Genomic DNA, 25698 nt, shown 5'->3' on the forward strand with positions numbered 1-25698 from the left:
GTTAGTCGTGCGCAGCCAGCTTTGTGGAGTTTATCCGAGAGGTAACGTGGGGTGTTTTGGCGAAGGGCTTTGTGCGTGATGAATGCAATCTTATAGGTGGATCTGCCTTCAATGTGTAACCATTTTAGGGTTTTCAGGGCGGGTGAGATGTGGTCAAAACATTTGTAGTCAGAGAGAAGTCTAGCAGCTAGGTTGAGCACAGATTGGAGTGGTGCAAGGTGGACTTTAGGCGTTCCAGAGAGGATAGCGTTGCCATAGTCGATTCTCGACAGGACCAGAGATTGGACAACAGTTTTAAAGTCATCAGCCGGGATGAAGGGCTTAATTTTCTTGAGATGACGGAGAGTGAAGAGTGCTTTTTTGGCTGAGGTTTTTATGTGGGAGGTGAGGGTAAGGCTATTATCAATGGTGATGCCTAGAGACTTAACTAAATTAGAAGTGGTGAGAGAACAGTTGAGAGCATTAAGGTTAAAGATCCAGTCTTGTATGGGAAGTGGGTTGTTTTTAGGCGCAAGAGAATGATTTAATTTGTTTTAGGGTTGAGTCTGAGATGATTATGGTGGAACCAAGATTGGATCTTGGTCATGGTGTCATTTAGGTGAAGGATATCGGAGTGGGATTTAATCTTATAAAGTTGCGTGTCGTCGGCATAAAGGTGGTGATTTATTCCTGCTTGTTTGAGGATGAGGGTGAGTGGTTCCATGAAGAGGTTGAAGAGAGCAGGAGAGAGAATGGATCCTTGGGGGACACCAAGAGAGATCGGAGTGGGGTTGGAGAGGCAGTTCTCAATTTTGATTTATTGGGTTCTGTGTTGGAGAAAGGAGGTGAACCAGTTGAGGACATGGCCATTGAGGCCAAAGCGGACTTTAATAGTGTTTAGTAAGGCAGTGTGGTTAACAGTATCAAAGGCAGCGGACAGGTCGAGGAGAATGAGAAGGCATGATTCACCTTTGTCGAGTGAATGATGTAGGTCATCCACTATATTGAGCATGGCAGATTCTGTGCTGCATCCTTTTCTAAAGCCAGATTGTAGTGAGTCAAAGAGGTCAAAACTGTTGATGTGATTATCTAGTTGGAGCAGGGCACATTTTTCTAGGGCTTTGGAGAGAAGAGAGAGGTTAGAGATGGGTCGGAGGTTATTTGGGTCGTTTGGATCTGCGTTAGGATTTTTGGGGATGGGTGTGATTTGACACAGTTGGAGGGAGGCGGGAACACACCCTGTGGCCAGGGAGGAGTTAATAATGGTGGTCTAGAAAGGGGCAATGATATGTTTTAGGTCTTGGACAAGGTTAGGGGGCAGAGGGTCGTTGGTGTGGGAGGATGGTTTAAGCTTAGCGATGATGTTGTAGACTTCGTGTTCGGTGACAGGGTGAAAATTATGCCAGGAGGCATTGTTTTTTTTGTTGGTGGGGGAGAGAAGGGTTGGGTTTAGTAAATCATGTAAATCTGTCCTTGCATCAGGCCAGAGAAGCAGGTAAATCTGTCCTTGCATAAGGCCAGGGAAGCATGTAAATCTGTCCTTGCATCAGGCTACAGAACCATTTTATTCACCTAGAAGGTTGAGACGTGGGGAAGAAGACTAAGGAGCAGCGTTTCATTTGTCAGTTAAAGCTAGAGGAGGACCTTAAGGAGTCAGAGGGCCAGAGGATTCGACTCCCTCCCTTCCTTTCGAAACCCACGGAAATGAACTGCGGAGTACCCAAGGGTTCATCACTCAGCCCCACGCTCTTCAACATCTACATGGCCCCCCTCTCCACCATGGTCAGACAGCATGGGCTCAGTATCGTATCCTATGCCGACGACACCCAGCTCATCCTCTCACTCACGAAGAACCCAGAAGACACCAGACTCTGCTTCCAGGAAGGAATGAAGAACACAGCGGCCTGGATGAAAAACAGCTGCCTGAAGCTAAACTCCGAGAAGACTGAGGTCCTCATCCTCGGACCCTGCACCTCAGCCTGGGACAACACCTGATGGCCCTTCGGGAGCCCACCCACCCCTACTGACCATGCTCGGAACCTCGGCATCATCCTCGACTCCTCCTTTTCCATGAACCACCAGATCAATGTCGTCGCCTCCACTAGTTTCAACTGCCTTCGCATGCTCCGTAAGACCTTCAAATGGATCCCCCTCGACTGCAGAAGGACCGTCACCCACCCACTCAACCAGCAGACTGGACTACGGCAACGCCCTCTACGCCGGAATCAACAAAACTCTTCTACACAAACTCCAAACCATCCAGAACACCGCAGCCAGACTCGTCCTAGGGACACCGCGTCACAAGCACGTGCCCCAACACCTTAAGAGGCCTCCATTGGCTCCCCATCGAGAAGAGGGTCACTTTCAAACTCCTCACCCACACCTACAAATCCCTCAACAACATCGGACCCAAATACCTCAACGAGGGAGTATCCTTCCACGTACCCAAGAGGAACCTCTGCTCCGCCGCCCTGGCAGAGGTCCCCCGCATCCGCAGAAACCGAACCGGCGGGAGAGCTTTCTCCTACATCGCAGCCAAAACCTGGAACGAGCTCCCCGTGAACATCAGACACTCCCCGACCCTGCACATGTTCAGGAAGGACCTCAAGACCTGGCTCTTCGACTGTTCTGGAGCTGCCCCCCCCCCCCCGCTTCCCCCCAGCGCCTTGAGACCCTCTCGGGTGAGTAGCGCGCTATATAAACCTCTGATTGATTGATTGATTGATTGATTGATTGATTGGGGGCTGGCTGAGGATTTGAATTCTGCATATCAACTAAGCAGAGGAGGCTTGAAGAAAGCATTCGGACTAATCGAGGGGCTATGAGATGAGACAACATGGAATGCCTTCACACAGGAGAGCTGGCTGCCAACTGGAGCATCAGTGTCTGGAAGAAGGGGCATGGGAGAAATGGGTGCTGGCTGATGTCAAAAGGTGGTGGTGGTGATGATAACTGCGCCGTTCCCAGAACCTGGGGAGTGCCCCAAACCGCACTCGAGAAATGACTTCTTTAGGTTGTGTTGGGTAATCAAATTAACATTTATTTGATTATTCATTCCATGAATTATATTCTGATTTATCCATTTTAGTTATTTGTCTTAAACATTTGCATCCAGGAACATAAATGTGCCCAATGCATTTCAGGCTGCGTCCTTCATCAGGGGTTTGCTCAAGGCAAACTTGTGTCTTGCGGGAAATTACGGAAATGTCATAACCAGCATCTCCCGAAATCGAATGCAAGTGTTTACCCTCCCATTCGATTTCGGGAGACGCGGGTAGACATTACTCGACCGCTACAGCACCACCGAAGGATAGGTTATGACATTTCTGTAAATTCCCACAAGATACAAGTTTGACGTGAGCAAGCCCCTGATGAAGGGAGCAGCACGAAATTTGATTACCCAACACAACCTAAAGACCGGAACCACTCAAGCCCTCGCTCCTCTGATAAAAGGTTCTGGGGTCCTGTCCTCACGAGATGTTAACGTGGCGGCCCAGGAGTTGGCTGATTCCATTAGCAGAGCGGTTGATGTGCTTGCCCCCGCTTCTTTGCGATATGTGGCTCGTCGTAAACCCTCAGCGCCCTGGTTCACAGAGTCCTTAAGACTCCTCAGACAAACTTGTAGAGCCAAGGAGAGGAAATGGCGTAAGTCTTGGGATCCTTCTGATAGAGATGATCACAAGCTGTCTTTACGAACTTATACATTTAATGTGATCAAGGAAAAACAAGACTGTTTTTCTAATTTGACGGCTTCCCTCTCTTCGTCCAAAGAATTGTTTAAAATAGTTGACTCTCTGTGTTCTTCTCAGTCACCGGATCCAGTTGTGGACTCGCAGGAGTTATGCAACAATATTTCCGATTTCTTTTACAAGAAAATTTCGGATATTCATCAGGACTTGGCAACTCCGAGGATTCTATCAGATGATGGTTCCCTCCTTGCGGTTAAGACCGCAGAGTCCTGGAGGAAGGGACCCAATAAGCTCCTTACTCTTTTTCCGCCGCTCTCTCTTGAGAGTCTCAATGCCCTTCTTGATAGGACTAAGTCTGCTTCTCCTGCTGATCCCTGTCCCTTAAGAGTCTTAAAGGATTGCAGGACGATCCTTCAGCCTCCATTGCTGGAAGTGATGAATGAGGCCATAGCCCAGGGTATTTTTCCTGTGACTTGGAAAAAGGCTATAGTCAGACCTCTCCTTAAAAAGCCTTCCCTTGATCCGGGAGTATTGAAGAATTTTAGACCAATCTCTTTGTTACCTGCTCCTGCCAAGATGCTTGAAGCTCATCTCAATTTCCATCTATCCACCTTTCTTGACTCCTCTGAGTTTCTTGACAGTTCACAGCATGGATTCAGGAAATTCCACAGCACTGAATCTGCTCTGACGATGGTGGTAAATAACATTCGCTGCAAGGTTGATGGGGGTCAGACAACTATTTTAGTTCTCGTGGACCTTACCGCAGCGTTTGATACCTTGTCTCCCTCCATTTTAACATCTCGGTTAAGGGAGGCAGGGGTGGCTGGGCCGGCTTTAGGCCTTCTTGACTCTTTTTTACATCTGAGAGAGCAAAGAGTCATGCTTGGAGACTTCCTCTCCCCTGTTAAATCTTTGCAATGTGGGGTGCCTCAAGGGTCTGCTCTAAGCCCAACTTTATTCAACTTTTATGTTGCCCCCCTTGCTAGGTTAGTAAGATCTCAGGGGATGGAGGTAGTCTCCTATGCTGACGACACACAAATCATGGTGTCCCTAGCCCACCTTGTCAGTGTTTCGGCGTCCAGTTTTAGGTCCTGTATGCAGTTGGTCGCGGATTGGATGGTGTTAAACTCCTTAAAACTGAATGCCGACAAAACTGAGGTCCTTGTCTTTGGTAAAGACCAAGATATCTGGTCTAGTGATTGGTGGCCTACATCTTTAGGAACCTGCCCTTCCCCTGTTAAGTCTGCTAGGAACCTTGGAGTCATTTTTGACACTTCATTGACTATGAATCTCCAGGTCAGCAGGACGGTTTCTACATGTTGGGGTGTCATTATGACCCTAAGAAAAATTCTTCATTATCTCTCACCACTGGCACGCAAGCAAACTGTGACTGCTCTTGTTGGCTCGAGGTTGGATTATTGTAACGCACTCTATGCGGATACCAATAAACATCTCATCCAGCGCCTTCAGGTTGTGCAGAATGCTGCTGCTAAATTCGTTCTGGCTCTTCCGAAAGATTCCTCTGCTACAGCTGCTAGGAAGCACTTACATTGGCTCCCCATCCATTTCAGGATTTCTTTTAAACTTCTCTGTCTCACATACAGAGCCCTTTCCGCTGGCCCTTCTGATGCTCTGGGGTCCCTTTTGATACGTTATATTCCCAGCAGATGTCTCCGCTCTTCAGAGGCTAATCAATTGGTAATCCCCCGAAGTAAGAAGGTGAGATGGGGTAGTAGAGCGTTTTCCATCGTTGCTCCACGACTTTGGAACTCTCTCCCTTTACAGATTAAGTCCCAACCCTCTCTGGTCCTTTTTAGGAAAGCACTTAAAACCTGGTATTTTGTGAAGGCCTACCAGTAAGTTCCGCATATTTTCTGAGTCAGTACTGTTTGGTTAGGCGCCTTGACGCCCATTGGGCTTAGTTGCGCTATACAAATTCGCTTCATTCATTCATTCATTCATTTCTCGAGTGCGGTTTGGAGACGCTCCTTAGGTTCTGGGAACGGTACAATTATCATTGATACATACCTCATACTCAGGAGGATTTACCATCCTGCATCATAAATAAGGTTTAAACTGATTACACAATGTAACGGAGAGTGCGTGAATCTCACCTCAGCCATATGCAAATCTGTCTTGAACCTGCGCCCCCATGTGAACAGTTCAGCCCGAACTGGATGCTCATTTCCAGTCCAGGGAGGACCTGGGCTGGCAGTTCGGGCTGGACTGTTCCCATTGTGGCGTAGAGTCAAGACTGATTTGCTTATGGCTGGGTCCAAACTGCAATGGCATGGGGAGTAAAAAATACGATGGATTTAGGCCCAGATCTCTGTACTGGGGTGACTGTATAACATTGTTCTGCATTCTGTCCATCAATTGTTATTTTTGCATTTGTCTCCCTGAGCGGGACGGGTATGCCTAGACGTGGATCCCGTACTCTCCATGCCACAAGAGTCAAGCTATTCTGGCTGATGAGGGCTGAAAGCCCGAAACCGGTCCTAGGATGCTTGTTTCTAGTCCAGGGAGGACCTGGTCTGGCAGTTCAGGCTGGACTGTTCCCATTGGGGCGCAGGGTGAAGACTGATTTGCATATGGCTGGGTCCTACCTGGAATGGTATGGTGAGCGAAAAAACCATGGATTTAGGCCCAGATCTCTGTACTGGGGTGAACAAGCACCATTAGGGCTGACCAATCTGCTAGCTTTCTATGCGCCTCGGCATACTTTAAGATCAACCGATCAAAGTCTGGTTTGTATTCCTCGAGTCTTAAGAGACAGAACTGTCTTCTTTTGTACTCTTGCGGCTAAACTTTGGAACTCGCGCCCAGTCTCTATTAGAGGGTTCCAGAATCATACTGCATTTCGTAAAGCCATAAAGACCTGACTCTTCCCAGTGTAACTCTTTCCCTCCTTGCTTAGTCTCAAGTCTCTGGTTGCGCTGGGACGCCCCATTGCGGGGTCAGCCATGCGCATTACAAATCTGATGAAAATAATAATAATAATAATAATAATAATAATAATAATAATAATAATAATAATAATGGATAACACTGTTCTGCATTCTGTCCATCAATTGTTATTTTTGGGTAGTAAACTACGGCATACGGCCGAACAGAGGTAAGTAAACAAAGAAATAAATAAAAGGAATTTCATTGCGCATGCTGCATCTTGGCGATGCAGCGCGTGCAATAAAAATTGGTTTTATTTATTTCTTTGTTTAATTACCTCTGTTCAGCCGTATGCCGTAGTTTACTACCATCCACCTTGCTCCTTCCCCGCCCCACTGCCCCGCAGCACTCCCTCCAGGAGCCGCTACTGCATACTTCTCCAGTGCGCCACAGACCCTGCTAAGGTCCAAACCCATATAACCATGAGATAGGCAGAGGTCATAAAGTTGTTCACTAAATCGTGCCCCGGAAACACGAGTGTAGCATAGAGTCAGACAGAGAGCCCCTGCAGTGAATTCCAGTGCACAAGAGGCACTCTTGCCACATACGTACCACAGAGTAAAGAAAAACCCTTGCACTTACCACTGCTCCAGGTTTTTAGGTCGAGTCTGGGCAGCACATGCGCTGCTCTGCGGCATGCTGTATTAGAGTATGGTATAGAAGCCCCGCCCACTCTCCACCCATTTTTGTCATTGTCCTTCGTAAATGCAGCCTTATGATTGTTAATAGGCTTGTTAGACCCGCCTTAGTACCGCCTTGTCTTCATTTATAACCTTCCATGAGGACTGGCCTTTTTACTTCAGTTGTTACACTGTACGTCATTTTTTAGTCAGTAAGCACTATTTTCTTTAATGAGTTTCTCCTACTGCAGGGGCGACATGCTTTCCTGCAACATTCAGCTCGCCATACATGCTTACACTTTCCGACCAGCCGGGACAACGGCGGCCGCTTCTTTGAATAGGTCTTGCATTTACAAGAGTTTGAGCTGTTGGCATTGTAAATTACAATGCCTTTTATTTATGTGTTAATTAGCAAAACAGATAAATAAAAGGCATTGTCATTTACAATGCCAATAGCTTAAACTCTCGCAAATGCGAGACCTATTGCATTGCAAATGCTGGTTTCTTATGGATGAGAGTAAGCAGGTGTTAGGACAAAGGTTTGCAGTCCAGAACCCTCATTATGAGTGGCCTCTTAATTCCAATGGGGCCAATAACACAAGTTATTGCCCCATCAGAATTATGAGGTCTGTGGTGTTCCCAGTGATCTGTTTTTCACGCTGAGATTTCAGCTGTTTCTTCATGTGAAAAAGCCTGGGGAAAGGAGGAATTACTTATGGAATAGGAATTCCTAATTTCTAAAGGGGGCCTTCAGGCTTCAAGTCGCAACGGCCCGGATATTCCCTGTTTCGGTAACTACGTGGGTAGGGAAAATCTTGGCCACTAGTAAGGAGGTCCTAAGAGTATTGGATGATGAATATGGATTTACAAAATGCTCAACTCACGGAGCTATTTTACGTCTTTGCACAATGGCACACAAAAACCTCAAAAACAAATCCCAAACAAACAGCAACAAACACTGGAATAATCACTAACCTTGGGTTCCAGAGCACCTAATCGGGGTGGTAAGCGCTATATAAATGCAGTTACAATTATGGCAGGACTATTTTAGTTTCTAGTCCCATTTTTCTAAATTGGGTCTCTTGGTGGGGAAGAACATCCACACAGAGTTTGCGAGTATGTTTCTAATAGAGCAAACACAAGGAGATGATGGACGAAGCACTGAAACTTTTCCAACACTCCCTCCCAGTCACAGATCTGGGTTGAATCCGTCATCGTTCTTTAGCTCACTTCGCCACCCCAGTTCAGACAGCTATATGCAAATCAGTCTTGACCCTGTGCCTCATGGGAACAGTCCAGACCGAACTGCCAAGCCAGGTCTTCCCTGGACCGGAAACAAGCATATTTGCATATAGCTGGGTCTGAACTGAGGTGGCGAAGTGAGCTAATGAACGATGATGGATTCAACCCTGATCTGTGACTGGGGTGGGTGTCTGAAAAGTTTCAGCGCTCCGTCCATCATCTCTTTGTGTTTGCTTTGTTTGCCTTAAGTTGGCAGGGTATGCCCAGACGTGGGTCCCTTGCTCACTTTGCCACTGGATTCAAGCTAGCCTGGCTGATGAAGGGTGTTACCCAGAAAATGGTCCCAGGATGCTGGTTTCCGGTTCAGGGAAGACCTGGCTTGCAGTGCCGGCTGGACTGTTTCCATCAGGCACAGGGTTAAGATTGATTTGCATATAGCTGGGTCTGAACTGAGGTGGCAAAGTGGGCTAAAGAATGATCATGGATTCAACCCAGATCTGTGACTGGGGGTGAGTGTCTGAAAAGTTTCAGCGCTCCGTCCATCATCTCTTTACGTTTGCTTTGTGTGTCTAACAGATCATGTTGATGATGTACATATGTCTGCGAGTGGGATGTTGTCTATGAAGGCCATACGGGCTCCCCTTCTTTGTTCTGAATGATGTTGTCCTAGACACAGAAAATAGCGTGTTTGTTTTCCACATACTAAATCTGAATGCATTTGACAATCCATCTGGGACGTCTGCTTTAGAAGTGGCGTTCCTTAAGTGAGGTTGCCAAAAACTACTTGGTTTTCCTGAAGAGTTTTGTTCGGTAAGTGTAATATCGAAGGGCTTTTAACATCTAGTGTGCGTAAGGCCTGCTCTTCAACTAATGGTGGATAAGAGAATAAAGAGGGTAAATCAGTAGCGACATCAAGAATCACCTCAAACCCAAAATCTATTCTTTGAAGAAAAACAACTTGCAATGGCCAAGCCCAACACTGGATTGCAGGAGTGTGCACAGCATGTGATCTACAGCAGCATAAATTACATATACCCTTATACACCAGTCACAAATCATTTTGGGAACCAAGGGAAGGTGCAAACATAGGTGTATTTGGACTAAAACATACATTTATAAATAAAAATGCCTTTTGAAGTTGCTCTTGTAGTGTTTAGAAAGAAAAAATAACAAAATACTCCTAACTTTAGCTTCTTAAAATGCACTTAGCAACAACAAATCCAATCTCATGCTTTGCTGCAGAATAAATGGGGGCGGGTGATGTTAGATGCCACAATAGTGAGGAGCAAGACTCAAATGCAGTGAATTACTGGTAGGGCATCTAAAGGAGAAGTAGGCAGAGAGGTACCAACAGGAAGAGAGGACAAAAAAAAAACCCACAAAAAAAGGAACAGAGGACATATGAGCAGGACAGATCATGACCGTAATCGGATAAGTGTAGACCCTTGAAGAGCTCCATAGCTATTTCTAGATTTAGCTGTTCTTATAATTATAACATGTTTCCATATATCCATCCACAGTTTGTTATTCCAAATGAAAAGTTACCTCTTTTACTGAGACAGAAGAAATACCCAGTGGAAAGTCAAAGTCAGGACACTACAGAGGGCAGGTTTCTTCGATCAAGCAAGAAGATTGAAAATGAAAATTGGCATAGCATGGCCTAGGCAGGGAAAATATGTCCGAGGTGGCAGCAGACACCATAGTGAAGTTCCAACTTACCTAAAGGCAACTTTAGCTAGTGTTTGATGCCATTTGCTCCCCAGGAGCTCAAAAATGTATATTAAAAAAGGCTTGGACCAGTGGAAGTTACTAAAACTTGGCAGATGTGGGGGTGGATGAGGTAGAATGAGTCAAAAGAGGTGAGGTCAGGGATTGGCTTTATAACTCTTTCATTTTTTCACAGGACTTTATTTTTTTTAACAAGAATATACTCGATGTCTGATCCCTCAGCAAACACGGCACAGAAATCTGGGACACTAACCACCCTCAACTGATGTTCATAACCGAGATCTGGTTCACCCCGCGCCAGCTCCCGACAACACGAGTGCAACCCCTCAAGGCTACAAGAGGATTCACACAGACCGCCCCCAACAAGCACGAAGGAGGCATTGCCATCCTCAACAAGGAAACCTGCAAGCATGCACCACCTCCGAAGACAACACATCACCCATCATGGAACACCTCAATTTCCAAATGATGCCAAATCTACCATCAGAGGAACCCTTGCCTTCAGACCCCCAAGCAACTGCCCCGGGTTCTGCAACGCCATCTCTCACTCTATCTCCCCCACCCCCGGCCTTCTACTCCAAACACTACATCTTCCTGGGAGACCTTAACTTCCATTTACTGCAATTTCAAACTTCAACCCACCAACCTCAACCACCTCCTGATGCCGGCCGACGCCACCCGCAGCCACCTGCTCACCTACTGGAATCCTCTAACACAGCCATCATGAACACGATCGACTCTGGAGCATCTACCGACCCCTGCCCCTCCCCGCCTTCCACTTAGGATAGAAGGAAATCAGCAGCGCACTCATTCGCATTTTTCAATGCTTTTATCACCACGGGCCATCGTTCCCAACACATGGAAGCATGCACAGGTCAAACCGCTCCTGAAGAAACCATCTGCCGACCCCAGCAAACTAAAACATTATCGCCTGATCTTGCTGCTACCATTCCCCGCCAAAGTTCTGGAAAAAGCCATCAACCGACAGCTCTCCGAACACCTGAAAAAAACACAACCTGCTTGACGCTCCAATTTTCGCACCAACCACAGCACCGAGACTGCACTGATTGCCGCAATGGATGACATCAGATCCCTCCTCGACAGAAGAGAGAAGACAGCCCTTATCCTCTTCGACCCCTCAGCGGCGTTCGACACAGAGTCCCATTACACCCTCATCACCAGACTCCACCACATCGGTATCCGGGTCAATGCCCTAAAGTGGATCAACTCCTTCCTCACAGGATGCACCCAGAGAATCCCCCTACCACCTTTTACATCTGAACCCAAGAATATCATTAGCGGTGTCCCCAGGGGTCCTCTCTCAGCCCCACCCTCTTCAACACCTACATAACACTGCTTGCTGACATCGCCCTTGCCCACAGTTTAAACACTGATGACTACGCCACCATTAAATCCAACTTCAGAAACACCATGACCGGCGTCACCGATTGGATGAGTTCCAACTGCCTGCAGCTGAACACTGACAAGGCAGAAGTGCTCATTTTCAGAAAAGATTCCCCACCTTGGGACGACACCCGGTGGCCTACTGCACTCGGACCTACTCCAACCCAGACAGACCACGCCCGCAACCTCGCCATCATCATCGACAGCCAACTCACCCTCAAGCGACAGACCAACGCAGTGTCCTCCTCTTGTTTCCACATCCTTCACATGCTACGAAAGAGTTTCAGATGGATCCCCGTCAACACCAGAAGAAAGGTAACCCAAGCCCTCGCCTCCAGCCGACTTGACTACAGAAACACACTCTGCACCAGAGCCACCACACAGCTCCCCAATTGCCTACAAACTATACAGTGCACCACAGGCAGACTCATCCTAGACTTTCTCAAACAGACCAGCATCTCCCCTTACCCCAGAAGCCTCCACTGGCTCTCTGTGCAGAAGATACGCCAGTTCATAGTAATCACCGGATGACTTTTTACTAACCCGGCCGAGAACTGTGTTTAACTTTACCTAACCTCACACACGTCCCACACAATTGTCGTAGCCGTTGTGGAGGTCGTTCCTTCTCCTTACTCGCCAAGTCCTTGAACGATCTCCCCCTTCACCTGCAAACCGCGCCCACCCTCTCCAACTTCAGGAAAGGAGTCAAGACCTGGCTCTTTGACTAGAGGCCGTCAGTGCCCCAGTGCCTGGATATCCTCTTGGGTGATAAGCTGTGCTATAAACGTACATGATTGATTGATTGATTAGACAAAAAAAAACACCAAATGAAGCCTTGATATTCACTGATCATCAGAAGGTGCAGCCTCTTGAAACTTTGTAGCAACGTGTAATACCAGAGACTTTCCCTTTTGCAATAGCTGCTTTGATGTGAACATGTCCCCATTCATCTCATGGATTAGATGTGAACATTACCCCTTTTACTGGCCAAACTATTTTCCAAAAAAACAAGATTGCAGCTTGTGTACAAGGAAGCAAATCTACACCCTTAGTCCCTGAAAGTGAATCGATCAAATGGGAACAAGCTATTCAAAATTAAAGAATGGGAGAAATGGGGTGACAAAAGTCATTCCTCCATATGTTTTCCAGCTCAACAATGCTAGACAAACCCACATTGGAACGAAGGATGATCCCTATGAATAGCAAGTAAAAAGCCCAGGAGTACAGTTCAGTATCAAAAAGCCTCACTTACCCAATTCTTTTTTTCTGAATATTAGGATAAAGTCATTGGTCTCCTAGAATATAGTTCAAGTATTATTGACCTATATTTTCAGCAGACTATTCCTCAAGGATTCTCTTAAGGCCCTCGTGTAATTATTGAACAGTTGGGGCATATTCTCACCATCTCTTTGTTAAAAAGAGTGAACACAGGTCAAAAAGGACTAGATGTCAAACACACGCACAAAGGATAGATGTGTTAATTCCTGCCTGGAGTTATATGAGCTGATGCAATAACAAAGCAAACGAGAACTAATGAAACAGAACACAAAATAAGAATGTAAAGTCAATGACCCACATGTTTTGAATAGCATGAAAAGTCTCTTAGGCAGGCACACAAAGAGTGGCAAATGTAAGAGCAAAGCAGGTTAGTGGTTTTGTATTTAAACTAAGTTGTGCACAGATGAGTCTAAATACATGCACACACAAAAGCAATTGTGTGGTATGCTAGTTGTGTCATTTCTGTTAAAGGTTTAATGGGTTTAAGCTACGCCACTAGGTTGTGACGTTCCCTTTAGTTGGGAACATAACAGACATAGATTTAAGGTCTACGATTATTCAAATAAATGTTGACCTGAACAACATCCATAAATGTACTCCTGTAAAAGACATTATTAGAACACTGGAATGTTGGGAGCTCCATTGGAGTGGATCAGGGCAATAATAGCTGGTATAGACCTCCTGCTCCAACATTCCAATGTTTGTCTTTGTGTTGTTCCTCTTTAATTTAGAACATTCTACCCTCAGAGGGTGGAATTTCCTAATAGCCTTATAGCCCTTCTGCCTCAGGCTATATGGTAAAAGGCCCTCTACATTGTTATAGGCCCTCACAGCAGGTTCAGGGTTTTTAACAACAGGTATAGCCCTCAACAGCAAGCTATACGGCTAGGTTAGAACACTGGAATGTTAAGAACTTCATGTGAGACTATGGAGTGTCTCATGGATAATGATGGCTAGCATAGGCCTTCTGCTCCAACATGTGAGTCTTTCTCGTCCTGCCTTTTTCATTCAGAACATTCTATCCTCAGTAGGTAAAGCGTTTTAATTGTCTTATAGCGTCTGCTAATATCTGTTGTTAAAGGCCCTCACCTAAATGGTATAGCCCTCGGCAGCGGGCATAATATCATTTTTTTCCGGGAGTGTATGAAAGACAGGAGACATTGTTTGCCTGCCAATCATGTTCCAATGGTTGCAGGAAACCAGTTTTGCCTTACTGTAGGCTAGGTTGACCTGGTCCCTCTATAACAGATCACAACTGTTCCTAGATAAGAGCTTTCGGTATTCATCTTTCGGTGTGGGCCACCCTGGTTGAGTGTGGCGACCTCACTTTTCAGAAGGGGTGCCTATTATAAGCAGGTAGAGAACAGTTTAATTTATTTACTTCGGTTCTGCCTGCATAGAAAAGTCTCTAAAAGGTGAAAACTACACATTTCCTGCTCAATGCCAGGATGCTGTAATCTTGGTAATCATTGAACCTGTCTTCACATTGCAACCTTCTGGCATATTTGCAAAAGAAACAGATGTATGAAAATTTCATGAACTAAACATGTAATAATGTACAAAATGTCCTGCTGAACTCCAGATGAAAAAGCAGAGTACAGTGTGACTGTTGGCAAAAATAAATTTTAGATCAGGCAGAAATAACTAAAACATTAGAATTATGAAACACCCCGAGCTGCAAATGGCTATGATCACTGCTGTTGCAAGTTTTAAGGGCTTCACTGCTGAATGTGTGACTGGAAAAGTGTGATATCACTGTGCAGTGACAGAAAAAAAATAAAAAACAGCAAAGGGAAAATGTACACTTGATAATTCGAGAACAGTGATGCATCAAGAATAAGGTGCATTCTAGCAGGATTGCAAATAATTGCAAAATTTGAGACACTCTCCCTATAATGTAAATTAAAAAAGTTTAACAAGGCAGTGAAACAAGATTTCACTGAGACTTCTGATGCTAGAGGAAAGAACTGATGAAAGCGATGTTGTTGCTGGCGACCAAAGGACACTTTAATAACCTGTTCAATTGTTAATAGCACAGGATGAGGACATGATCACAGAAGCTTGATAAATGTGGTGCATTTTTGTATTCCTATGACATACAAGACGGATTTATTCACCATTTGCATCTGATACTCTTGGAAAAATGCAAATATAGCTTTAGCATCACCTTCACCGAAATTACTTAAGTGAGACCATGGTGTTAATGTGCTATCATGCCAAGATAGTGTTCTCGTCCTACACAAGTGACAAGAGAGGTGAGAACTGTTAGTCATTCATTGCCATACCGATCAGTATATCTTCTCAATGGATGAGAGGTCGGTATAGGTCTTGTAGACACAGCTGAATAATAAAAATGGATTGCCTCATAGGAAAAATATACATTTCTATTCATTCGTATTTGTTGCACTTACTATAGCGCTCATATTCAAAGTTCAGAACAAGACAGAAAGAACTGTAGTACAAAAATGTTGGATGAAAATAATAGAACACATAATTAGGGCTGGTTAGATAATAACTAGGAGAGGTTCTTACAACATTTTTTATATCTATGTGAGGCTGATGCATATCTAATATCCAGTATATGTCTTATAGTTAAGATGCAAGACACAGACAAGAGAGACAAGGAACGAAAACTAAATGTTTGAAAAGGAGTCTATGGAGAAATCCTCCGGCACGGAAAAGGGGCTCAAAGGGTGAGCACATAAGAGGCCAAGACAAAAAAAGTAAATCTAAATTGAAAAAGAGAAAAGACAGTTAAGCTGCGTAAGATGGATAGATATGTGTGAGTGATAAGTAGGAGACTGAAGGATACTCGAGTATTGAATGATTTTATGTGGAGCAGTGATGAACTTAGGATGACCAACAAGAAATGGAAGAAAGTAAGAGACAAGTGAGAAGTTTTCAGAGAAGAAAAGTGAAGACTATCTGATTTTCCGTGTAACACAGGAGAATTTAGAGCCAGAAGAGGTCAGATGTGGAAAATGTAGAATAAAATACAAAGCAAGGTTGCAAGCAGAGGTAAAAAAGAGTTGACTGAGTTGGCAGAGGAAGACCGGAGGAATGAATGAATGATAAAGAAGGGGAAAAGTGTTCATCTTTTAAGGATCAAGTTTAAGGAAAGGAGACAACATCCATGTCTCAACAGCAGAATGCGATTTAGAAATTCTATCTTGGAGAGAAACAGAGACTGAAGAGGAAAGAAGATAATTTCGGCGTCATCCTCTGATGCTCTTTGGAGTGGTAATGCAGACAGGGCAACCGCAAGCCCTATTAACCCCTTGCATGCCCGCCCCTTTCCCCGCCCAGTGCCGCGCTTTGTATTAGCGGGCGGAGTTCATGACGAGCTGGACTCGTCATGGGCACAGCGCCACCGCAGCCCATGACGAGTCCAGCTCGTCATGGGCACTGAAGGGGTTAATGCAATCCTGTGTTTACTGGTCCAACTGTAGATTTTCTTTTCTAGGACCAGACTTAGTTCACAAGACATTCTCAGTTCTGTGATACCGTTCACCACTCAGGGAATATCTAACACCTGAAGCTTTTAGCACACAACATCTACGTCTGTGCAGCCAGTACTTATTACTTCTTTCACCATAAAGCAAAGTTGGCTTTTCAAGGAGACCTCTATTTACCCAGTATCGGCAAGGATTATTGTTATAATGAAGAATGAGCCACCAGACACGAGGTAAGAGAGACTCAGTTTATTCTAGTCATCCGCTCTCCTGAACATAGAATACTTCGTTATCAACATTCTACTGAAACCTCTCTTTACAGCCGTACCAACAGAGGCTGGCAGAGAGGGGGGTGGACTGTACCATTACGAACATATAGATTAGAGATTACAACACATCTCCTTATATGGGGAACAACAGGAAACAGCTCATAACGATTGAGAAGAGATCACTACTCTAAGAAAGCAGTTCATTAAGATTGAGATGAGGCCACTACTCTGTCCTTACTCCAAGTCTGACCATTATCTAGGCGAACCACATTCCTTCCATACTTTACCACCCGTTGGTGTGCATGGTACTTGCTTAAACCCGGTTGCACATGTGTGGGCTTCTTAACCGCCACTGTGGTACCGACCTTGTACTCCTGTGCTTTGACCCCATGTCTCTGGTCATACCAACCTTTGTATTTCCGTTGATGTTGAGATATCAACTCTTTGCTCTTCACTAGATCCGGAACCACTTTTTTCCCCCTCCCAACCAGTGTGGGTTCCTTTTGGTACAGGGTTCCCTCCCTCTCAAGCAAACAAAGGGAGACACTCCTGTGATGAGATTGGGAGTGGTACGGTATGCCCAGATGCACTCTCTCAACGAATCTTCAACATTGAACCCACTGGTGATGGCCAATTGAATGTGTTCTTTAATTAACAGATTTGCCCTTTCTACCAGCCCATTAGCTCTTGGGCAATAGAGTGCAGTTTTTTCGTGCTTTATGTTTAGATCCCCCAAGAATGTATTCATCGTCTCGGAGGTAAACTGCACCCCATTGTCTGTAACCAATGTTGCTGGAATACCTTCATACACAAAAACATTCTTCAAAAATGAGATTAGGTTGCTCGTAGTAGTATGAGAAGTGAATTTAAAATTTACCCAATGGGAGGTGTAATCTACTAGAACGAACATAAACCTCTTTTGAGTACCTAGGACATCCATAGGACCAATAATGTCAACTGCTAATTTGGTCCATGGAACCTCCGGAACCTCAACAGGGGATAAGGGAGCATTGCGTGTAATTTTGCTTTTGTCACTATTAGCACAGCTAATGCATTCCTTGACTTTGAGTTCAATCATGGAGTCCATCCTTGGGAACCAGAAACAGTTCCTGACCTTGTTTTTCGTGAGGCTCCTACCCAAGTGTCCCTCATGGGCCAAGTCGATTATTTTGTTCCTCAAATTCTTTGGGGGGGGGGGGGGGGGGGGAACTGCTCTGATCCCTCGATGTATCACATCTGACATTAACGACAGTTCGTACCTCACCTCCCAAAAGTCTTTAACCACATCAGGAACTTGTGAACTGTTCTCAGGCCAGCCATTGAGGATGAACTGTTTGAGGATGCCCATCTCTTTGTCTTCCTTCACACCCGTGTCCCATTCTTCCTTCGTTAATGAAGGGAGATGCAAGGATAAAATGGGAGCATCTAGCTGCTCCTCTCTCGAATACTCCAAGAGTGGAGACCTAGACAGATAATCAGCAATTACATTCTCAGGACCTGGCAGGTACTCCACTTTGAAGCAATAGTTTTCTAGGCCCAGAACCCATTTGGAAATGCGTGGAAAATTATTATGTACACTTTTTGACGAGAACATAAAAGTCAAAGGCTTGTGGTCAGTATGTATGACAAATTGTATCCCCCACAAGAAAAATTTTAAATGGTTCACAGCCCAGAAGCACGCCAACGCCTCCCTCTCAATGACCGAATAGTTCTTTTCCGCCGAGTTGAGGGACCGTGACGCAAAAGCTATAATTGTATCTCGCCCCTGGTCTTTTTGGGAAAGCATCGCACCCAAACTTTTGTTGGATGCATCCGTAGTCAGGATGGTTTTCTTCCGTGGGTCGAACGATCCTAACGCAGATGAATCTAGGATGCGCTCCTTTATGGACTTTACCGCCATGCTGTGTCTCTCCTCCCACACAAATTCTTTGTCTTTTTTTAAAAGCTCACGCAAATCATCACACAGGTCTGCAATTTTTTTTTTACATACTTGGACATGTACTCGACTAGTCCTAGAAATGATTTCAGCTCCTCTTTGTTTGAGGGGTTCTGAGCATCCTTGACGGCTTGAATCAGGCTATACTTTGGTTTGAAACCATCTTTCGATATTGTGTGACCCAAGTAATCAACCGAGGTCACTTTGATTTTGCATTTGTCGAGTTTCACAGTTAATCCTGCTCTGGACAACCTTTGGCACACTGTGTTGAGAATGACATCATGTTCTTCCTCCGTTGCCCCGTACATCAGTATATCGTCCTGAAAACAGAGGCTGTTTTTGATGCCTTCCAACACTTGTTGCATAACTTTTTGAAAAATAGAGGCCGCAGATGCAAGGCCGAACGGCATCCTAACGAACATGTAGGCCCCAAACGGTGAAGAAAATGCCGTCAGAGGTCTCGAATCAGGGTGTAACTCGACCTGGTGGTAGGCCATCGACAAATCAATGACCGAGAAAAAACACCCATAGTGCTCAACATTTCGTTTATATTAGGCAGGGGAAACCTCTCCACCCAGATGTTGTCGTTGAGGCTGCGCAAGTCCACGCAGACGCGGATACCCTTACCATTGGCTTTTGAAGCTAGAACAAGGGGGGGCCAACCATTCAGATGCGTCTATGGGTTGGATGACGCCCATGTCACACAACTTATCCAGCTCATTTTTTAGAACTTACCTCAGACGCAACGGCACAGGGCGCGCTCTGTGAACCACAGGTTTGGCGCCTTTCCTCACTTTAATTTTATGTTGAAAATCTTTTAATTTTCCCAACCTCTCTGTAAAAAGGTCAGGAAAGGTGTCTTGTAGGAGATTGTTGCTGGTGGGAATGTCCACCAAAATGACTTGGTCCTTGTCATTTGGGTTTAAGATGATACCCAGTTCCTTCTGGTGTTGCCATCCCAAAAGGTTCTCGCCCCTCTCAACCACATACACTCTGCCAACCATGGATCTACCTTTAAATTCAATGTGGCTACTCAACATCCCCACCAGGGGAATGGGGTCTCTGGTGTACCCCTCAGGAGATATATCGGGAGAAACAAGCATACTCTTATTGCACCCCAGGAATTTCTCAAAGTCTGTAAGGTTTATTAACGTAAAAGGTGAACACGAGTCCGCATACACCTCAATGGGTTTATTGTCAATGTGTATGACGCATTTGGCATAGTTGGGCTTAGATGTTTCTTGGCTGTCCTTAACTTGAAAAATGAATCTTGCCTGTGGTTTCCCACTAGGATTAACAACCCTAGAAGAGTTACTTAACCCGTCCCTACATATTCTGGCCAAATGTCCTCTTCTATTGCATTTCTTACACAAAACCCCACGTGCCGAACAAAATGGACTGTTATCCAAGTGGTTATTGCTGCCACACCTGAAGCATTTCAAATTCTGGCCCTCCTTGCTGGTGGGTATACTTTTAACGCCTTCTCTATTGTTCACTTTAAATACCTCACCTTCAAACCCTTCACACTGAATGGGCGCCACTACCTCCTCTTTAACTTTCATCTCTCTTACACATTTAGCGGTATGCTCAATGGGTTGCGCAATAGAAATGGCATCCTTCAAGGATGGGTTTTTTGCGAGCAACTTTTCTTGAACCTTCCCACTGTTTGTACACCTAACAAGTTGATCTCTAATCAAGGAATCGTTGAGGTCACCAAAGTCACACAATTGTGTTAGTCCTCTAAGGGCAGCTATGTAATTATTAATCGATTCACCCTTCCCTTGCACACGGCTAAAGAATTTGTGGCGTTCAAGCACCACATTGACCTTGTCACCATAGTGAAGCTCCAACTTCATCAGAGTGATGTCGTACACATCAGCGTCATCCTCCTCATCCAACTCAGGCTCAGGTAAAGTTTCATAGACTTTGCGTCCTTGAACACCCAAATTATGTAAGAGAATATGCTGTTTGCGCAACGGAGAGAACCTTTCTCCCCCCATAGCAATTAAATAAGATTCAAACAGCTTTGTCCAATCTTTCCAATGGATTTCTGGATCGCCACAGTCATTTAAAAATGATGGTGGTTGACTCATGCCAGGTGTACCCATCTTGTAACTTGTATGATTTATCTTGGTTAGGGGGCACCTGAACACTACCCAGACCTTTAGAGAAAGGAGCAGATATACACGACCAAGTTGACACAAGGCGGAGTAAGTGGAGAGATTGGATGAGCACCACACTTCCAAAGCACCACACGTAAAGGTGGTAACCTGCACACCCAATGTGAGCGCACCACAGAACGAAGAACACCCTAGAATGCGGGTAAGGTAAACACGCACAGTGTGTGCGTATCACAGTGTAGACTTTAACAACACCGGGATGAGTATAGCATCCCCGGAGGTGAGTGCGTTTCCGTGTGCATAGGATCACAGTTTAACTCTAGAAAGTAGTGATGCGCGCCCCATGTGTGCGTATCACAGTGTAGAGTGTGGAAAAACGGATGAAACTTTAATGGAAGGCACGCACCATGTGTGCCTATCACAGTGACAGAAATAGCTCTCGCTGAGGGCAGACAAGGATAGATCTTACTTGTCACAAGGATCGTAGCAGAATCTGGAGGTTGTCGACCGGCTCTCTGAAGACTGATGCGCCGGCAAAAACGATGCCAGAGGCGGGGAATTCGTAGCAGGATCTGGAGGCTGCCGACCGGCTCTCGAAGGACTGGTGCGCCGGCAATACGATGCCGGAGGCGGGGCCGAGCAACTTCAGGAAGACGACGCCTCCCCGATACCAGCTGACTGGAAACCGCCTGAGCTGACAGAAATCTTGACACACAGCAACCAGCGACTCCCGGAGGCGCCTGCACTCCGCCGAAGACACCACAGCACCGCGGTAACCACCAGCCCAGCATACAGCATATAGGGTGACGAAAAATGTACAGCAGCCTCAGGACTGAGGGAAGACTCCCGTGGAAGGAATCAGGCTGATCGGCTGTTCCGGAATACACCTCCTCTAACTTGACAAGCTCCGTGAAGGCTGTGCGATACAATGAGGAAAAGTCCGCACAGCACTGCAGAGTTCAACAGACTATAAGCTTCAACACCCCATGAAGCAAAATGATCAGGACAAAGTCCGTTCCACACTTGATCCAAATACAGGAGAGATGAAACCAAAGGGGAGATGACCAGCTGCCCCCTCCGCAGTACGTCGCCAGTATTATAATGAAGAATGAGCCACCAGACACGAGGTAAGAGAGACTCAGTTTATTCTAGTCATCCGCTCTCCTGAACATAGAATACTTTGTTATCAACATTCTACTGTAACCTCTCTTTACAGCCGTACCAACAGAGGCTGGCAGAGAGGGGGGTGGACTGTACCATTACGAACATATAGATTAGAGATTACAACAATTATCTTCTCAGCCCATGCACAGCCAGTGACACACTTTGCTCAATTATTCTGTTGTTATGAACCATAGAAAACATTCAATCTCAGACTTTTTCTTTGTCACCTAGTTATGACTTAGAAAGAAACATCTTAATCTTGGCTCACATAAACGGACGCCCTTCATCAAAAATATAGAAAAGTAAGATTAACTTATTTATGACTTTATAGTAAGCAAATCTGGAAAGGCATCTTATTAGGCTGTTTATAACTCAGCATGACCTAGAGATCTGGCCAGCTGACAGTTAACTCAGAGAATGTGATGTAAGAAACAGGGATGCAGAACAATGTTCTAAAAAGAGGCACAAAGGGTTTAGGGGTGGAAATCTGTGACCTGGGTAATCAACTGCAAATCACTATAACTCTATAATAAATGGGATACTGCAATCCCTGTAGTTAAAGCCTGTCTCTAATTCCTTTATAATCAGTGACTTGTGACACACTAGGTCATCAATTATAAAGAAATTATGTCATAAGTCAACTGTAATAACTTATTTACAGTGAAGTTACAACGTCACAATGCCTGCTGCCAGCAGCCGAGGGGAGAGGCAGGTCAGACCAGAGAGCATAAATATAGCAGTTGTTTAAACTGGGAAAACAAAACTTTTTTTTCTTTCTTCTGCTCTGTTTTTCGAGTTGTACAATGACAATTTGAATTGGGAGACTCATGGTAACACTCTTAACGTAATTATAGGAAAGTTAGAATATTTCTGTATGTTTCTACTTCGTGTTTTGTAATGACGTGTATGAAACTGACTCTAATATCTTTTTGCAACGATGATCTCACAGCTTTTTTTTGTGTTTGATATTGAAATACACTTTCTGTGATTCTATTTTTATTGTTCGTGGTTGCATACATGCTCTCTCTTATACGAAGGAGCTACAGACCGATGATTTAAGTGGTTTGTGGGAAAGGTGATGGTATGACCATGTATTATAAACAGGGCCACTGGAATTATGCAGCACGGAACGGTCAAAGTATGTGGCAGGGTTGAGTAAATCATGCGGCAAGAAAAGGGAAATTATGCGGCACTTTTTGTGATAGTATTAATTCATTATTTAGTGATTTTGAAACTTATTTACACTGTCTGGGCACTGGTTATACCTCATTAGCACCCGTTTTAACACCCATATATAGTAATAAGCAAAATAAAATGATGACCAGTTAAACTTTGCAAAGGGCTTCCATAGCAAGGCAATATGTGTAGCTGCATTTTTTGTAACTTTTGAACCTTTTGAGCTAGGAATTCTTTTGTTAAAAACTGCAGATTATGCGGCACATGATGGATTATATGGCAAATGTGGCAAATCTACAATCATGCGACCCGAACAATCGCATCATTCCAGTGGTCCTGATTATAAGGAATAAAGTATTCCCTGCCATACATTAGAAGGATACCGCAAGTCACCTCGGAGTTTCCTAACCTTATAAGGGAACTCAGCCTTCCGCCTCATTCTGCCATATGGTCATGGAACTCCTTGGTGACTTATAATGTATGGCAGGGTGTATTTTACCCATATATATATATATATATTAACAGAAGTGACTGCCACAATGTCCTGTGCAAGTCATGTATGTATTTTTAGTGCACACTGTTGTACTGGGGGAAAGAAGGCTTTACCGTTGAGCCCCAAGGTACTTTATACAAACCACAGCCGGCGTAATCAGTCTTCAATAGAGCACGTGTCATTTAAATATTTTCAGAATCTGCAGTAACTCTAGATTCAGAAAATCTTTAAACATCACATACTTGAAAGGCGAAAGGATGATATACATTTTGAATGTACAAATTATATATATGTCTAAATATATATATATCCAAATATTTAGAGTCCATATACTAGTGACTCAAAATGTGAAATGCTACTGATTTCATTACTATGTGGGTGTATCTACAGAAAAAAAATCTGAAAGCGGTATAAAATCAAATAAAGGCTGCATTGCTTCACTTTCTATAGATCTCCACATATATTAAAAAAGAAGTGCCATAAATCAATAATCATCATAGGTTCACCAGATACTTACTCTTTTGTTAAGACAAATAACAGGCCACAGGCTGCACCCCAATGTGCAACAGCAGCACAGACAGCCGCACAGCAGCCATTTTACATTGACAGGCAGGTTTTTTTTTAAACATGCATTTACTCTGCCAATACTGGTCTTAAATTCTTCTGGTGCAACCTGCAATAACAAGAGTATATAGAGTGTTAGTCACTAGTGAACATGTGCAAGATAGTATATTAGAGGGCATATTTACAAAAAAAAATCCACACACGATTTTAACAGCTTTGATTGATAAAGTACAACCTTGATATAGAAACCATTACCCTTAAAAATATTTTTATTTAGAAGAATGTTAAAATAATAATTAAAAAAAGTATGCAATCACGAAATCATTCAGTATTCATTATAACAACATATTTAATGAAACTAGTTCAGTAACAAGGAGATTGTCATTAAATCAATATGATGTCAATCTCAAACGGCACATAATTTTCCAGTTCTTTAAAGAGTTCAGGTGGTTCATTTGCAATATATTTTCTTTCATGTCATTCAAAACTACAGAAGGGATATATTTAGGTACTGAGTAAGATGAGTCCCAATGTGTCGTCTGTAAGCACTGCCAAATTAACAGTTCTGATGACCAACTGATGCAGAGAAGGCAGTAGCCATGTTTAAACGTGGTGTAAATTGGACAGAGCAGGAGGAAATAGGCCTCAGACTCACCATCACACACCCACAAAAGGCACAATAAGGAGAGGGCATGTCACAGTCATTCCATCTTACAGTGAAATTAGCCAAAGGAAAGGTATCCACTTAGAAGTTAATAAGCAAAACCAAACATGTTTGTGATGCAATGTAATGTAACTACTGCTCTGTGCTGTAATTCTTCTTTATCAAGGTACTGTAAAGTGCCAAGGAACAAGCACTTTGTGGTAAAATGTCACAGGACGTGTCCAAAGGTCAGGAGTGGTAGACAGTTATTCCTTTTTGTTGTTGTTAAATACATTACTTTTAACCGTGGAGCATACAAGTACACCACACTTTACATTGTGTCCCTCAGCCACCAGACACCCTCTGCTTTGACTCACTCCTAGTTCTCCCCCAGGCAGCTATTGTGCAGTGAATCGTGTTGATTTCAGGGCAGTTTACAGTCGCACGCTTGTGTATCAATATGTATCAGAGTGGTATTGTGTGTGCAGCCTCCTCCTTAACAGCCAAGTGAGGCAAGTATGTTTGTGGGTGGTGCCAGTAGTGTGCATACTGTGCTTGGGCGCAGAGATAATATAAGTGCATAACAGGCGCTTCAAATCCACCCTGCTCAAATGGGAGTGTCATAGTGTCCCACTTAATACATGGAAGTTTGCCCGCCCAGGCTAGTGTGATCAGATGTGTCCGCAGCGTTTTGAAACACAGGATTGGGCAGGACTATGGGTATGTTACTGAAAAGATATAGGAAGCGGGGCACTATAACCATTTTCATGAGAGCCACTCTGTCAGCTAGGGAGATTTTCAAGATTGTCCAGTGCTCTCCCATAGTTCTCACTAATCAGTATTGAGGGTCTCTGTATATCCACACCCCTAGATATTTCACTAAGTCTGTGCTCCACTAACCGGCAATTCAAAGCATGTGGCGCTGTGGACCATGTTGAGGCAATATTACAGATTTTGGACCAGTTAATGCCAAGTCCCGAGTATCCCTCGAATTT

The 25698-nt window shown here is 44.5% G+C and overlaps 1 protein-coding gene across 1 annotated transcript in view; it reads right to left on the bottom strand.

The window, feature by feature from the left end:
• LOC146829567 (cysteine-rich hydrophobic domain-containing protein 2-like) overlaps positions 1 to 25698 on the bottom strand; it is a 221695-nt gene that overhangs the window by 122167 nt on the left and 73830 nt on the right. Inside the window, exon 3 of the mRNA XM_085608271.1 lies at positions 24014 to 24169. Within this exon, the coding sequence (XP_085464397.1) occupies positions 24014 to 24169 (156 nt within the window). The remainder of the gene's footprint in view (positions 1 to 24013; positions 24170 to 25698) is intronic.

This window comes from Triturus cristatus, chromosome 5_2 (assembly GCF_964204655.1).
Source record: "Triturus cristatus chromosome 5_2, aTriCri1.1, whole genome shotgun sequence".
Taxonomy (NCBI): Eukaryota; Metazoa; Chordata; class Amphibia; order Caudata; family Salamandridae; genus Triturus; species Triturus cristatus.